General features: G+C 41.2%; 1 protein-coding gene across 3 annotated transcripts in view; it reads left to right on the forward strand.

The window, feature by feature from the left end:
• PI4KA (phosphatidylinositol 4-kinase alpha) overlaps positions 1-16994 on the forward strand; it is a 112592-nt gene that overhangs the window by 10578 nt on the left and 85020 nt on the right. For all 3 annotated transcript variants that reach the window (XM_047090196.1, XM_047090197.1, XM_047090195.1), the window contains exons 2-7: positions 5206-5322; positions 10104-10197; positions 12627-12715; positions 14909-14981; positions 15588-15847; positions 16373-16439. In XM_047090196.1, the coding sequence (XP_046946152.1) occupies positions 5206-5322; positions 10104-10197; positions 12627-12715; positions 14909-14981; positions 15588-15847; positions 16373-16439 (700 nt within the window). The remainder of the gene's footprint in view (positions 1-5205; positions 5323-10103; positions 10198-12626; positions 12716-14908; positions 14982-15587; positions 15848-16372; positions 16440-16994) is intronic.

Below are 16994 nucleotides of genomic sequence, written 5' to 3' on the forward strand. Positions count from 1 at the left end.
TCCAAAGCAGGCTCCAGGCTCCAACCTGTCAGCACAGAGCCCGAGACGGGGCTCGAACTCATGAGCTGTGAGATCATGACCTGAGCCAAAGTCGGACGCTCAACCGACTAAGCCACCCAGGCGTCCCTTGGCATAATTTTAAGACATTAGCAAGATTCTGTGGATTTATATATATACACACACTTGCTGTTTTGTCCACGTTTTACAGAAGGAAATACAAAGTCAAAATGTTCAGATAGGTTTTGTCAGTTACCTTGGGTCACTTAGATAAGAAGTGCTAGAGTTGGAATGAAAATCACAACTCCGTACAGCTCCCCTGAGCATTGCCTGGTGAAACGATGTGTCAGGAATCAGAGACATGCATTTGTATGTGCTGTACTCTGCCAAGCACATGAGCTGGGCTCAAGAAACGGAGACTCATTCGTTGTGTGTAAAGGCTCATGGAGTGCTACTTGTGTTGGATGTTGTAGAAAGCCATGTTAATTGATCACAGCCAACAGAACATCTTTAATGAAACCCTCATCCAGGACTGCTTGTAGGAGCAGGTGCTGTTCCACATGCATCTGCAGCTCCATGTGAATCTTGTTACAATCACTGTTATCATGATAGCTCTCAGTCACTTAGGAAATGTTAGCTTATGTTCAGTGTTCTCCATGGATGGGGATAGTGCATTTGAGAAAGACAACTAAAAATCAGATTTAGGTGCGCCTGAGTGGCTCAGTCGGTTAAGTGTCTGGCTTTTGATTTTGGCTCAGGTCATGATCTTGCAGTTCATGGGTCAGAGCCCTGCATTGGGTTCTGTGCTGACAGTACAGAGCCTGCTTGGGATTCTCTCCCTCCCTCTCTCTCTACCCCTCCCCTGCTCGTGCTTGCTCTCTCTCTCTCTCAAAATAAATAAATAAACTTAAAAAAAAAAAAAAAACCCAGATTTAACAGGTCACCTGGGTGGCTCAGTCAAATAAGCATCTGATTCTTGATCTCGGTTCAGGTCATGATTTTGTGGTTTGTGGGATCATGCACGGAGCCTGCTTGAGATTCTCTCTCCCTCTCTCTCTGCCCCTCCTCCTCCAATAAAATAAACTAAAAGGGGGGGGGATTTTTAAAAAACAGATTTAACGAAACACTGCCACTAATACTTAAAGCTTAATCTCCTGTTCTCAGGGAATTTTGTTTCTCTATAAAGACTATTCCCAGAGGTTTCAGATAACAAAAGTTGTATTCTTTTTTTTTAAATTTTTTTTTTCAACGTTTATTTATTTTTGGGACAGAGAGAGACAGAGCATGAAGGGGGGAGGGGCAGAGAGAGAGGGAGACGCAGAATCAGAAACAGGCTCCAGGCTCTGAGCAGTCAGCACAGAGCCCGACGCGGGGCTCGAACTCACGGACCGCGAGATCGTGACCTGGCTGTAGTCGGACGCTTAACCGACTGCGCCACCCAGGCGCCCCTAAAAGTTGTATTCTTTTAAAAACTCATTAATTATCCAACATCTAATGCTATTATTGGTAGGTTTATTTTGACCTAAATATTTTACCTACACCCACTGTTATGTTTTGACTTTTCATCTGCAGTTCTCTCTGCCCAATGGTTCAGACTTGTGGGGGCACCTTGTTTTCTCCTTGGTTTGGCATTTCTTTACCTTGGCAGTCTAAATTCACCGTGTGGTCTTTCTCTTTTAATAGCCTTCGGTTATAGTATTGTCAAGAGTTCTTAGCAAAGTCTAAGTGAGTTACCTTTGTTGCCTCCTGGTCGTCCATTGACTTATCAACTTCCTCAAAGTGTTGCCCAGAGCCCCTTTGGATCCTTTTTGTAAATGGCCACCACTGTCAGATTTTGAGCTTAACAACCTTTAATAATGCAGGATCTACTCCCCTTTACCCCCTAAAAACAACCAACTTTTTAGTTGATTGTAAAATTCTGAAAAAAAATCAGTGTTTTTTCTTTTCATTTTTTAAATTAAGAAAAAATTTAATGTTTATTTTTGAGAGACAGACAGACTGCAAGCAGGGGAGGGGCAGAGAGGGAGGGAGACACAGAATCCGAAGCAGGCTCCAGGCTCTGAGCTGTCAGCACAGCTCAAACACATGAACTGTGAGATCATGACTTGAGCCGAAGTCGGACACTTAACCAACTGAGCCACCCAGGCGCCCCTCTTTTCATTCTTTTAAATTGCAGCATTAATGCTTTATTCTGCATTAGGACTTTGACCTCTCTGTGTCTCAGTTTCTTCATCCATAGAATGAAGATAATAAATAGTGCACTATTGTGAGGATTAGATAAATACAAACCAGCACCTCACATGTGATCAATGTTCAATAACTATTGACTATTAGTATTTGGAGACTGGCACCCAGCAGAACTGATTTTCCCTTGTCTGATATGTGATGACTTCTATAGGACCCGGGTTCAAGTCTTCACTTTTTTCCCCCTACAAGAGTCCCAGTGTCCAAGGCCATTTTGCATCAGAGCCTAGACCTGGTGCCAGGCTTTTGGGGGCCCTCATCATTTAGTTTCTGACCTGCATTATTCACTAGTTGTGGCCTTTTTATTGGTTGTATAACTCTGGCTGGATTGTAAGGATTGTGAGAGTGTGACTACATATTATACATGACTTAACCTGATTATTCTTCCATCCATCCCCCTGTTCATTTAATGATGCAGCAAATATTTGTTCAGTGCCAATTGCATGCCAGCACTGTGCCCAGTACTGGTTATATGACAAATGACACCACATAGTTAAGCCCTACAGTAGGATGGCTGGGTTCCAGTGGTCCTCTTTCTTTTTACTTTCCTTCCTATCTCATTAAATCCCTGTGACTTCAGCCCCTTTAGTTCCACTAAATAGTTGTTAAGTTTCTGGAACGTGTAGGGTGCATCAGATACAGTGATGTGGGGGGCAGTGATGAGGCGAACACAGTCCTGTCTGCAGTGAATGGAAGATAAGTATACAAGTAACTCTGAAATAAGACTTTTCAAAAGATAATTATGTCAAGAAAATTATGTTATTCTTGGTGGGCTATTGAGAGGTGTGATGGGAAAGATCTTAGCACATTACTGGGGTCTGAGAAAGCTTTGAGAAATGGGAGACAGGATCTTGGAAGGATGGATAGAATTTTTATAGGGGAGATAAGGCAGGTTGAATGAAATGTTAAAGATGGGTGAAAACCATGGAAAAGGCCAGGTAGGGAGAAGTGAGCTCGGTATTCAGGGCCCGGGTGTTTGGGGCAAATTGGGAAGGACCTTCATTGCCAGGTTGGGAGTGTGCATTGAGTGTTCACTGGGGTGGGGAGCTGTTGAAGGTGCATGAGCTGGGAGTAGTAATATTGGAGTAGGGAGAGACAAAAGTCAGAGAGGATCTAGTTAAGAGCCTATTGTCTAAGATTGTACTTAACCCGTCTGGGCCTAGTTGCCTAACCTATTAAACAAAGATAGGATTACACATGATCTGCCTGAAAGGGGACATTTGGCAGATGAGTGTGCAACTTCTTTCAGCTCTCCATCTCTGATTCTGCTTATATTTGGGAGTTGTGAGAGGTCTTCAGGTCTGAAATCCAAGTGAGCATCATCTCAGTGAAGTAGTTGAACTTGCATCATGTATTCTGGATGTCTTTAGAGAAATTATGCTCAATGAAAAGAAAAGCTCACCTTCCATTTTTCATGTGTTTTTTGTTGTTGTTGTTAATGAAGTAATTTAATAAGTTTGCTTTTTATTTACACAGAGCTGTGAAATATTTTCAAGACCATTTTGTGAGATTAAACTTTATATTCCTGGGTCTCGTTTCACGTGGTACCTGCTTCAGTCTTTGCCGTGCCTGTGTGCAGTCACAGGTGTCTTTGTCAGGGCTGAAACTTTCCTACTTGGTTTGAGACTCCTGGGGAAATTGTAGTTACTGGGGCGGGGAGGGGGAGTTGTAGTTAAATAGGAGTTATTTTAGGGTACCTGGCTGGCTCAGTCGGTGGAGTGTGCAACTCTTGATCTTGGGGTTGTAAGTTTGAGCCCCACAGATTACTTAAAAATAAAATATTTAAAAAACAAATAGGAGTTGATTCACTGATATTAAGATGTTGGAGTTAAAGAAGTTGTGAGACTGTCTCCTTGGCTTTGGCTTTGCATTGCTATTAGAGTACAAGCCAGGCTCCCAGTCTCTACCTGAACTTGGACTTCTGGGCATCCCTGCTTTCTCTTTCCCATTGTATTGTCTCTCCAGCGGCCTCTGCCAGAATGCTTTAGATCTCTATTTCTTTACAATCATTCCTAAGAGAAAGATTACTAAGACAAAGAACGTTACTTCTCTTCAGGTTAGAAGGTGCTTCTCTTTCTGGATTGTGTATTTGCCCTTTTAAAATATGCTTTCTTTTTTTAAATTGCAATGATAATTGATATTTTCAAAGCAAATCTCAAGCATTGCACTTGATCTCCTTTGCCGTTAGAATATCCCAAGAAACTGTATGAATGTCAGTGAATGACTTCTCATTGGTTCCATAACAGAACAGCAAAGTTGAGGCCTGATGTGTCTGAATGCTCTGCTCAAGGGTTCTTATGGCAGGGATTTTCAAGGTGAATAGGCATCACCTATTTTCCTATTCATAACAAATCCAGATTTTTAGTTCCTTTATCAGGTATTTACTGTTTTGAAAATAATTCTAAGTTCTCCATATATTCAATAAATTGCTGATTTACTGCCTATCTGCTTCTGCTAGCCACTCTTATGGCATATCCAGTAACAACAGATATTGTTTATTAAATGCATAGTATGTATTATGCACTGTCCTAAGTGCTTTACCCACATTTCATCTCCCCCCTCTCCCACATTTAATCTTTTAATGAACAGTATGGGAGGCATTGCGACTGTAGGTAGGTTTGGGTAAAGTGCTTTTGAGTACCACTGAGTAGTGGAGATCTGTGATTATTCTGACTCTGAAATGCAGACGTTGGCTCTTGTGCTTTACTTCCTCTGTGTGTACATCATTTTAACCCTTGGCCCAAGCTTCTCAGTGCATATATGTTTTGGGAGCATGTGCATGATCATTTCAGAAGCTGGAGATGATCTTTTTATGACCTTTGAATTGGAAAAGAATGACTTACTGGTTATATAGACTCATTGGTGTTTATGCTATTGTTTATATCTTATATTCTGAATGTGGGTTTATATTTTTTTTTAATCTATGGGTTTTTGGTTGTTGTTGGTGGTGGTCTCATTTTCTAGGTCCAAAAGCTGCTTTGTATGTGCCCAGTAGATTTCCATGGGATCTTCCAATTGGATGAACGACGGAGAGATGCAGTGATTGCATTGGGCATTTTTCTCGTTGAATCTGATCTTCAGGTATGTCTTTACTACATTAAAAGTGTTTCTGTAAAAGGGGGAATGTAATTAGAATTTAAATTTGTACCTGGTTATATTTACCTGAAGCAGTACTAGAAGAATGCATACAAACCTAATAAAGGTGGTTAGTGATAGTGAGGCAGAGTAGGTGGAACAGGTTGGGGTGTGTGATTTAATTAATTTAGTTAATGTATACCTTCTTAGGAAATTTTGTTTTTTGAATTGTGTGAATATATTAAGTTAAAAAATATATATATATATATACACATATATGTATACATATATATATATATACACACACACGTATATAAAATGGATTTTGATTGTTGTGTTTTGCCAGAAAGTTAGTTAAAATGCTTGTGAAATAATTGTGTGCCTTCCAGGGTAGACTTGATTTTTAATCTAAGGTCAAACATTTATCAGTCAAACTCAGAGTAACCATTTTTTTTTCCTTGTGAAAAGATAGGGTTCTTTGAGATAATTTTGACATAATACCATCTTTTTCAGAACTGTGATAGGTATAGGTACGCCTGGCTGGCTACGTTGGTGAAGCATGTGATTCTTCACCTTGGGGTTGTAAGTTCGAGCCCCACATTAGGTATAGAAATTACTTACAAATAAAAAAAAAATCTTAAAAAAAAAAGAACTGTGATAGATATAACTTTTAGAGTACATGTTACTGTGTCCTTTAGAGGTAATTTAAAAATCAATGTTGTGGCTCCAATAGAAAATGATGTGGCCATTTTTTTTGTTTTTTGTTTTTTTAGTACTTCCCAAAGCTAATTAAAGCAAATGATTAATCACTGAATACAGACTCTTTTATTTATTTATTGTTATTATCAAGAATCACTTTTAATTCCATGTTTAATCATGTTGTGCTAGGAAAAAAATGATGTCTGATATTTGAATTTTTATTTATCTAAAAACGCTTATGTGTTCTGGAATTCTACTTCAACAAGGATTAATATTTTTGACAGAATAGTTATGCATTTGTAAAAAAATAAGCATTTTTTTAAATTTTTTTTTTTTCAACGTTTATTTATTTTTGGGACAGAGAGAGACAGAGCATGAACGGGGGAGGGGCAGAGAGAGAGGGAGACACAGAATCGGAAACAGGCTCCAGGCTCTGAGCCATCAGCCCAGAGCCTGACGCGGGGCTCGAACTCACGGACCGCGAGATCGTGACCTGGCTGAAGTCGGACGTTTAACCGACTGCGCCACCCAGGCGCCCCAAAAAATAAGCATTTTAATTTTAGAGTAATATTTAAAAAATTAAATAGGTTATTTGATCAGGTCCCCATGAAAAACCAAAATTAGATGCACATAAACTGCATTTTAATTATTCTATTTATTTATAAGTGTGAAAAGAAAAAATCATTTCTACTTTTCTATTTGCAAAGTCCTATTTAAATTAAATTTAATTTATTTAAATTTAAGTATAAAGGAAAATGATTTTTAAAATAATTTGTATGAGAAACTGCTGTTCAAATGTGTATTAATTGAAAATACCTTTGGCAAACTTTACTTAATAGACTGACCTAAAGATTGACCTTAATAGATTGACCCTAATACTTGTAGTAGGCTTTTTAGGGTGGCATAAAAGAGATGAATACAAATTGCCTTTGGTGTAATTTGGGTTCCTGGTAAGGATTGGCAAGACTTGGGGTGGCAGCTGATGTCCCTTGAGCCATACAGTCTGCCAGTGTTTCCAGGAATCCTGTTGGCCTCATGGACACTAGGAAAGGAGCCCAGCGCTCTTTGCCAGCCCTCTGAGCCCTAGTAACCAGCTTTCTCTTGGTTCACCTGGTGTTGATATTCCCTGCCTCCATCCAGGATGGACTGTGCTACTGGCCTCCACGTCTAGTCAGTGGGCCACGCTGGCAGCTGCTGTGGCCATAGTAGCAGGTGTAGTTTACTACCAGGGCGCCTGGGTGGCTCAGTCGGTTGAGCGTCCAACTTCGGCTGAGGTCATGATCTCACTGCTTATGAGTTCGAGCCCTGCGTCAGGCTCTGTGCTGACAGCTCGGAGCCTGGAGCCTGTTTTGGATTCTGTGTCTCCCTCTCTCTCTGCCCCTAACCTACTTGCATTGTCTCTGTCTTTCTCAAGAATAAATGAACATTAAAAAAAAAATTTTTTTTTAAATGAAAAGAAGTAGTTTACTACCACATGCTACAAAAGCCATAACAGGTTATACAGGGGAGAACACCTGGGGTCACTTCCTCTGCAGGGAGCCTGGCTGTGCACATCCTTCAGAGTTTTGTGCGTATTAGTACACTGGGATCCTGGACAGATGTAACCAACTCCTTTATGTGATTCAGAGGAAAAGTTTTGCATTTGGTAAAGAAAGTTCTCTATTTGTCATGGTTATTTATTGTGGTGTAACAAACTACCCCAAAACTTGGTGGCTTAATACAACAGATTTGTTTTTTTCTCATGAATCTGCAATTTAATTAGAGCTCAGAAGAGTCATTTGTCTCTGCTCCATTCAGTGTCACATGGTGGGCTTGAAAGCTAGAGGCTGGAATCACCTGAGAAGACTCGTTCATGCACATGTATGGGCGTGGATCCTGGCTGTTGCTGGGACCTAAGCTGGGGCTCTTAGCCAGGGCACCCCTATGTACATGACCTCTCCGTGTGGCCTGGGCTATATCACTTTTTTTTAAAATTTATTTTTGAGAGAGAGAGTGTGTGTGTGAGCAGCAGAGGGGCAGAGAAAGAGGGAGACACAGAATCCAAACCAAGCTCCAGGCTCTGTCAGCACAGAGCCTGACGTAGGACTTGAACCCGTGAACCCAGATCACTACCTGAGCTGAAGTTGGGTGCTCAACCAACTGAGCCACCAGGCGCCCCTTTTTAAAAAATTTTTTTTTAAATGTTTAACGTTTACTTATTTATTTATTTATTTATTTATTTATTTTTAAAAATTTTTTTTTTCAACGTTTATTTATTTTTGGGACAGAGAGACAGAGCATGAACGGGGGAGGGGCAGAGAGAGAGGGAGACACAGAATGGGAAACAGGCTCCAGGCTCCGAGCCATCAGCCCAGAGCCTGACGCGGGGCTCAAACTCACGGACCGTGAGATCGTGACCTGGCTGAAGTCGGACGCTCAACCGACTACGCCACCCAGGCGCCCCTAACGTTTATTTATTTTTGAGAGAGAGACAGAGTGCGAGTAGGGGAAGGGCAGCAAGAGAGGGAGACACAGAATCTGAAGTAGGCTGCAGGCTCTGAGCTGGTAGCACAGAGCCCGATGTGGGGCTCGAACCCACAAACTGCAAGATCATGACCTGAGCCGAAGTCAGATGCTCAACCGACTGAGCCACCCAGGCGCCCCTGTCTGTCTGTCACAACATAGTGTCTGGGTCCCAAGGGCATGTGTCCTGAGAGAAAGGCAGATGGATGCTGCACTGCTTTTTTAACCTAACTTAGGAAGTCAGTCTCATTTATACCACAGCTGACCCTTGAACAATGTAGGGTTTAGGGGCACTGACCCCCTGTGCCATTGAAAATCCACATATAATTTTGATTCTCCCAAAATTTAACTATTAATAGCCTACTATTGACCAGAAGCCTTACTGAAAACAATAAACTAGAGAAAAGAAAATGTTATTAAGAAAACTGTAAGGAAGAGAAAATACATTTACAATACTGTAAAAAAGCCATATATAAGTGGACCCGTGTACTTCAAACCCTTGTTGTTCGAGGATCAGCTGTACTTTCTAAAAACACCAGAAGCAAGTCACTAAGGCAGCCCATTTTCTAGAGGAAGTGAATTTGACTCCACCTTTCAGTTGGAGTGTCACAGAATTTGGAGTCATGTTTTCTTTTTCTTTTTCTTTTTTTCTTTTTTTTTTTTTTTTTGAGAGAGAAAGAGCATGAGCAGAGAATGGGTAGAGAGAGAGGGAAAAAGAGGATCCGAAGCAGGCGCCATGCTGACAGCAGCAAGCTCGATGTGGGGCTTGAACCCAAGAATTGTGAGATCATGACCTAAGCTGAAGTCAGATGCTTAACTAATTGAGCCACCCAGGAACCCCATGGAGTCATGTTTTCAATATCACCACATGTGTTTATCAGTGTTTCAGAACCAAATGGTATTCCTCTTCTCAGGAGCACACTTACCTAATCCTTAACTGGAGCAGTTATAAGTAGGGAAACAGCCAAAAGAGCCAGTCATAGAAGATTGTGAAGTTACATGTTGACTGGCTAGTTTGGAAACTAGAAGAAATTAGTTTTTGTATTGGCTAACGATGGCTATTAAGTCTAATGCTCAGGTTGAGAGAAGCAAAAGGAAACATGAAGCAGAAAATTAAGAAAAAAAAAAAGAAAAGGGGACAAAGGCCATGAATAACAGAAGTATCACCAAGTTTAAAAGCTTCTGGCTGTGAGCTTCCCTCAGTCCAGAGGATCTGATCCTGGGGCCCACTGAAAGGCTTGAGGGCTTTCTGAATACTCTTACTGAGGCAGTTTTGAGAGTGTGTGCTCACACATACCTTCTGGAGAGGCCCTCGTAGGGGCCCAGTGTCCAGAGGAGGCCAGAACCAGGCTAGACATTCAGAGCAGAAGAGCAGGTTGTAGCCCTTCCCTTAGGCACCTAGTGCAGGCTTATGGGATGACCTCGGACGCCCCCTGCTGCCACCACATGGAAATAGGAAGTGTGCAATGCCATGGGACCATCCATATTTGAGATGATTTGGATGTGTATGCTTTGCTTTAGGCTTAGTACTGAAAAGCTACCAGCCACACATTTGTATTAAATGTGTTTGTTTTTTTTTTTTTAAGCATAAAGATTCCGTGGTTCCTTACCTTCTCCGACTGCTTAAAGGTCTTCCGAAAGTGTATTGGGTAGAAGAAAGCACAGCTCGGAAAGGCAGAGGTAATTTTGTATAACGTTTTCCCTGAATTCAGGGAAGAACATGTATGCTCACAGTCTGTAAAGATCAAGTGTTTAATCATGTTAATGCATCAAGTACAGTGTTTCTAGCTGGTTCCACTCCTGGCTGTGGGACAGCTGCCTGCCTGCAGCAACATGGGCTATGCTTACTCACTGTTGTCCAGAGTCCATGCTGAAGGTGGGGCAAAGGCAAGGCTGAGAAAACTGACTTTGTATTGTACTCTGGGAGTGAACAGGAACTTGGAGACCTGCGGGAACCTTTTCTCATGTCTCATTGCCAGAATTGGGTCCCCTGCCCATCCCTGAACCTGTCTTTCTTACCCTTCGATGAATAGGCTCACTCCTGGAGTGAGGCCAGTTCTCCAGATTTCATCACTGCTGCTCAAAAAGGAAGGGTGAGATGGATGTCCAGGATTTGAACACCATGTCCGCTATAAATAATAAATAGTTTATCATTTTGTTGCTGTTGGCTGAGTTTTAAATTTTGCACCTTTAAGAATGGTAATAAGCCTGCTATGTGCCAAGCATTGTGCTAAGCACTTGTAACACTGATATTCCCATACATTGATTTCCCAAGACTCCCAAATCAGTTTGGAACACCACCAACATTTTAGAGATCACGACCCTGGAGACCAAAGTTTTCTTATAGTCTCCCTCTGTGAGACCCGCGGCCCACCTTCAGACAAAGCAAGGGGTTGGTGTCTATAAAGAAAGCCCTTGTTCTTTTGGTTGGTGGCATGGCCCTAATTTGTTGGGTGGGCTTAGCCTGCTAAGGGTGGCTTTTGCTGATCTCATGAACATCCTGCCTCAGCCTAGTCCTCTCGTTCTTTGGGTTTCATCATTTCTGGTAACATACTATGCCTAAAACTGACAGACCCCAGATTATGCATGTATCCTCAAATTTAAAGGACTACAATTTTTTTAATTGAAATGTAGTTGACATACAATATTATATTAGTTCCAGGCATACAACAGTGATTTGAGGTGTATATACATTACAAAGTGATCACAGTGATAAATCTAGCTACCACTCGTCACCATACCAAGTTGATACTTATTATTGACAGTATTCCCTATGTGGTGCATTGTATCCCTATGTCTTATTTGTTTTAGAACTGAAAGTTTGTACCTTTTAATCCCCTTCCCCTATTTCGTTCATCCTCCCACCCTAAAGGTCTACAGATTAGATAGAAAGCATTGCTAAAAAGTCAAACATCTCTCTGTCAACCATTGTTATCTAACTTGGGGAGAAGTAGAATACCAGTAGAAGTTGATTCTATTTTCTTTCCTTTCCAAACAAATACCGCTTCTATGTACATGGACTCCTATTAGAATGTAAGTGTTAGCATTATTTGAAGCATTGTTAGGGATATATAAATCTCCAATTATTGGGTAACATTTCACTCTTTTATTTTTTACGAAGGCAGTATGATTTAGACCTTTAAACTCTAGAGCAGTAGTTCTCAAAGTGGCATTCCTGGATCAGCAGCCTCGGTGTCAGAACTTGTCAGAAATGCAGATTCTCAGTCCTTGCATCAGAGCTGCTGAATTAGAAGTCTGGGACAAGGAAGCCTCCAGGTGATCCTGATCACACTCTAGTTTGAGAAGGACCTAGATCTGCATCTTAAAATTATAAGTACGGAAGTGAACACATAACAGTCTTCTGCCATGTACTATGAATAGATCCATAAATCAGTGGGCAGCTCTCTGTCCTTGATTAAATTCAACGCTCAAAATTGATTAAATATTTAATAGCAATTGGGTCTACACAGCAGTGATTCTGACATTTTTAAGGTGCACACCATAGAAGTACTGGTTAGCTTTGGTCTTTTAGGTACAGTGATCCCTTCCCAACCTTGAGTCCATGCTCCTGAGAACCTCCCAATGAGGGGGCTCGGTAGTAGATGGGCTTAAAAACCTATTAGGAATAGAGCAAATCTTTGGAAGCTCTTATTAGGATTTTTTCCATTTGTCAAAATAAAGCAGAAAAGAAATATAAACAATTCAGTTTAAAGTAGTGGTAATTGGTATTTGACAGGTAGCCTCATATACCATTTCTTACACTTTATCAAGATTGGTTTCTCACCCTAGGTAGAAATTTAGGTCAGGAATTAAAAAATGGAGTCTGTTATGTTGAGAGAGTTGTATAATCTCAAACTATAAACTGGCTCAGAAACATTTAAGTTTGTTGAACCAAAGCATTCTATTAAAAGAAATTAGGGGTATTTCTCAGCAAATATGTTGGGCCCATATCTGTTCTTTTCAGGTTCACCTCACTGAGGGCAGCCACCCCTATAAACTGGTCCCTTGGCAGATCCTGTGAGAAAGGGAACTTACTGAATCAGGTGGCCAGTACGTGTAGCCCAGTGTCTCAGTGGTAATGATCTGACTCATGTCTGTGTGCCTTCCAGCCACCCTCCCGGTTGCAGAGAGTTTCAGCTTCTGCTTGGTCACTTTGCTGTCTGATGTGGCTTATAGGGACCCCTCACTCCGGGATGAGGTAAGTGTGTGGTGAGTTGGAGTGCATTTCTGTATGATCAAAGAGAGTCCCAAAGTAACAGAAAAGAGTAAATAAAATTTTGAAGTGATTTGGTTGTTTCTGTTGATTTATTTTGTACTAACACACCTAAGAAATGTTAAATATATACTAACAATACCCAGTGACCACTTGAGTCTTCTTTCATCCAGCCCTCCCCATAATTCTGTGAGGTAGGCAGCACAAGGCCAAGGCAGCTGACTTTCCTGATGGCTCACAATCCCTGTTGGAGATTGAAGTCATTCATGGAAGGAAATGATCTAGATTGTTGAAATTATACCCAGATTTTAAGTGCCCTAATTTTTTTTGGTTTGAATTTATTTTGTTGAAATGTTACTTAAATGCGTTTCATACTCCCCTCCTTTTTAAACAAAGAATACAATCATAATCTAAACTTTTTCTTAATCAGATTTTTTGTTTTAAAAATCAGTATGTATATGCTGCTATCCTCAGGACCTGCCAAGGAGTGCCTGGTTGCTTGTCTATATGTTAAATATTCCCAACTAGCTATGCTTTTTGAGTCCTTGTATCTTTTTTAATTTCTAAAATCTCTTCATATCAAAGTGTAAATTCTATTGTCAGTATTTCTGTCATTAACATTCTTCTCCATTCTTTTTTCTTAGTTTACGTTCTTTATTTGTAAGTTGGCTAAAGAGATAACTAGATCTACTAGAATCATGTATCATTATTTCAAAAGTTAGGCTAGAAATTAAGGGCTTTTCTGTAAATAACATTTATCAAAATGTCAATGCTAAAGATGATGGCATAACTTGAGTACACAGAGTGGAGAAAGCATTGCTTTTCAAGTCTTTGTATGTTACTCAGCATCATTTAACATTAGCAAAATGTCAGAAATTTGCCTTGATTAGGAACACGTTGTATGAGACCAATTTTATTCTCTTCTTTGGGATTTCCAAGACTGGTAGTAGAGGGAAATAAGGTAGATACAGTCTAGTTGATCTTCATCCAGGCTTTAGACAAACACTCCTCCTGACATCCTGAATCTGGAATATGGGCTGAGGGTCAAAACAATTTGGAAAGTTTGCAAAGCTGCCTAAAGGGCCATCCCAGAGGGTGACAGGGTGCTGGCCCAGCAGGAGTCTTCCCTAGGTCTGCCCTATACACTGAAGCAAAAGGAGCCAGGGCCATAAATGAAAATTCAGAAAGGAAGTTGGTTTCATTTGTAGATGATACAAAGCTGGGAATCAGAGACCAGTATAATGAGCTAAAGCTAATCCCCTGAGTTTTTGTAGACATCAGTGACAGGCGAAAAATACCAACATCAGTAGAGTTGGCAGCATGTGTAAAAAAGATTTAAGTATTTTACATATCAGTGAGCTCTTTGAGCCAGCATTGTGAAGTGGCTGCCGAACAGCTGATGTCATGTATATGGAAGGCTAGAATCTGTGTTGAGTTTGATGATTACTCAGGGGGAGTCCCAGCATCCCTGGAATATTTTTTTTTCTTTTTTTTTTTTCTTTTTTTTTTTCTTTTTACGTTTATTTATTTTTGAGACAGAGAGAGACAGAGCATGAACCGGGGAGGGTCAGAGAGAGGGAGACACAGAATCTGAAACAGGCTCCAGGCTCTGAGCTGTCAGCACAGAGCCCGACGCGGGGCTCGAACTCATGGACCGCGAGATCATGACCTGAGCCGAAGTCGGCCGCCCAACCAACTGAGCCACCCAGGCGCCCCAGGAATATTAATGTATCTTCCTGAGCACCACAATTAGAGACTGTTTCTGACACATGGGACTACTGTGAAATCAGAAGCTGGCACTCAGGATCATGAAGGACTTGTAATCATAAGAAATGGATTAAAAGAACTAGAGATATTTAACCATGAAAAGAGATTTGGGGTCCTATCACCTGTTTCTCAAATATGGAAGGTGTAGCTCCAAGGCCAGTGGTCACAAGCCCCAGAGGACAACATTGGCCCAGAGTTAGGAGGCAGGAGGGCAACCCAGGAGGGCAAGTTTCTGTCTCTAGAAGGTCAACTGATTGGCCACTTGGCAGAGCTGTCATGCGGGGTTTTATGTATCACATATGGGGTTGGACAAAATATTGTCTAAAGATCCTTCCAATTCTGAATGAATTTTGTGGTACTTATCCGATTTTATTTATACGTTTGTCTTTTCTGTTTCCTTGGCTGTTACAGATTTTAGAGGCACTTTTGCAGGTTTTGCATGTTCTTTTGGGAATGTGCCAGGCCTTGGAGATTCAAGAAAAAGGTATGATTATAGATCCAAGGCTTTTTTTTTTTCCTTAATGGTTTGTGATTATTTTTTTCCCTTGCTTTTCCCAGTCTTCTTTTTTTGTTCTTTACTATTTATGTACTTGATGGATGAAACCTTCCTATATTAGTTTGCCTTTGTTGTGTGTTAAAGAGGTCACATGGGGGTCATGAGCACAGCTCTGCTACCTGAATGCCAGGTGACTTTAGACAAGTCACCTCACCCTTTCTGGGCCTCAGTTTCCTCACCTATAACATGCCTGACTGCCTCTAGTGTGAGGTTACCTATATAATCCCAGGAGGAAGAAATGTATGGTTTAAGTATAGTAAAGGTACCTGATAACAAGACTTACCTGTGTTATTGATTTGAGTGTACCATGAACAGATTAAGACCTCCCAAAAAGAGCAGCTGTGTGTGATGGAGATGTAGTCTGAAGTTGTTAATGTCAGCCCTTAAGGCTAACCTGTTGCTATGACTTGTTCTGACCCCCTACGTGGGGGTAGGGGGAGGTTGTGAGATGTCAGCCAGTGTTACAAGCTGGTGCAGCACAGCTCTCTCCCAGGGAACTTTCTGGTATTGGAACATTCTCTCTTTGTCTTTTAGAATACCTTTGCAAATACGCGATCCCATGCCTGATAGGAATCTCACGAGCATTTGGGCGTTACAGCAACACGGAAGAGTCTCTCCTGTCAAAACTGTTCCCCAAAGTCCCTCCTCATTCCCTCCGAGTCCCTGAGGAGCTTGAAGGCGTGCGGAGGCGATCTTTCAATGACTTCCGTTCCATCCTCCCCAGCAATCTGCTGACAGTGTGTCAGGAGGGCACCCTGAAGAGGAAGACCAGCAGCGTGTCCAGCATCTCTCAGGTGGGGCTGTGCTCCTGGGAGGCAGGCAAAGAGGTCAGGTCTTGTGAAGTACTCGGAAAAAAACCCCACTTGCATGCTATTCAAGGAAACTCACAAAACAGAAAAGGTTCTCACTGGAAATCTCTGTAAAATAAAGGCTTCTTTTGTCTATTGAAGATTTAGAAGTGATTTAATCTCCTAGTCATGAAGTATGTTTCCTAGCAGTTGGGTGCCAAGCTCTATTCTGAGTGGAGGACAGTTGGTGCCCTTAAGAAGTATATAATTGACTCATGGTCACAAGATAAAGACACCAAATGCTGAGAATAATTCATCTCAGTAATGATGTATAAAATATATGGCTAGGCACAAAGAATTTAGGCATATGATATATAGTAGAGAACGCTGTAGCTAAGGTGGGCTTCGGGGAGGAGGTGAGGTGTGAACTAGGACTTGAGGTACAAATGTTGGGCTGGCAGAGACCTTGTCTGAGGCAAAACTGCCTGAGGTTTGGCGTTTTCTGATATGTCAGGTGGTTTTGTGTTTCAGGTCAGCCCTGAACGTGGGATGCCCCCTCCCAGCTCCCCTGGAGGATCTGCTTTTCACTACTTTGAAGGTGGGCTTCACCTTTCTGACCAGAATATTGACCTAGTAACTTGGCGGGCAGGTTCACTGTGAGCTCTTGTGACATTAAAGATGCTAATACTAGTGTTCTGCTGTTGTGCATCTAGAGAGTCAAGCTTTTATAAGGCATTTAGTTTCTAGTTTTGTTCAGACTTCTTAAAACTTAATTTTAAAATATTTCAAATATGGAAAAAAGTGCAGAAAATAATATACAGACCCCATGTGCCTGCTATCAGAATTTTAATAAATTATCCTAGGAAAGCGCTGGTTTTCAGGTGAAAGTAATAATGGTAGGTCCTTCTCTTTTTTTGTTTGAAGGTCATTAAGTATGCAAATAATATTTTTAAAAATACAATAATATGGGTAGTACTTTTTATGGAGCTTTGTGGGTCAAAAGCATTTCCACATAATTTGCTGAATTTGATTCATATGACAGCCCTGTACAGTGTCAGACATGTGGTAAAATCACCTCTACCTTATCTTCAAGGAAAGTAAGACTCAGGTTAAGTGGTAGGAAGTGGGGAAACCAGAATGCTATGCCTCACAA

This window comes from Lynx rufus, unplaced genomic scaffold, assembly GCF_022079265.1.
Source record: "Lynx rufus isolate CCGP_SWC_20201006 ecotype Redwood Valley unplaced genomic scaffold, mLynRuf1.p SCAF_29, whole genome shotgun sequence".
In the NCBI taxonomy this organism is placed as follows: domain Eukaryota; kingdom Metazoa; phylum Chordata; class Mammalia; order Carnivora; family Felidae; genus Lynx; species Lynx rufus.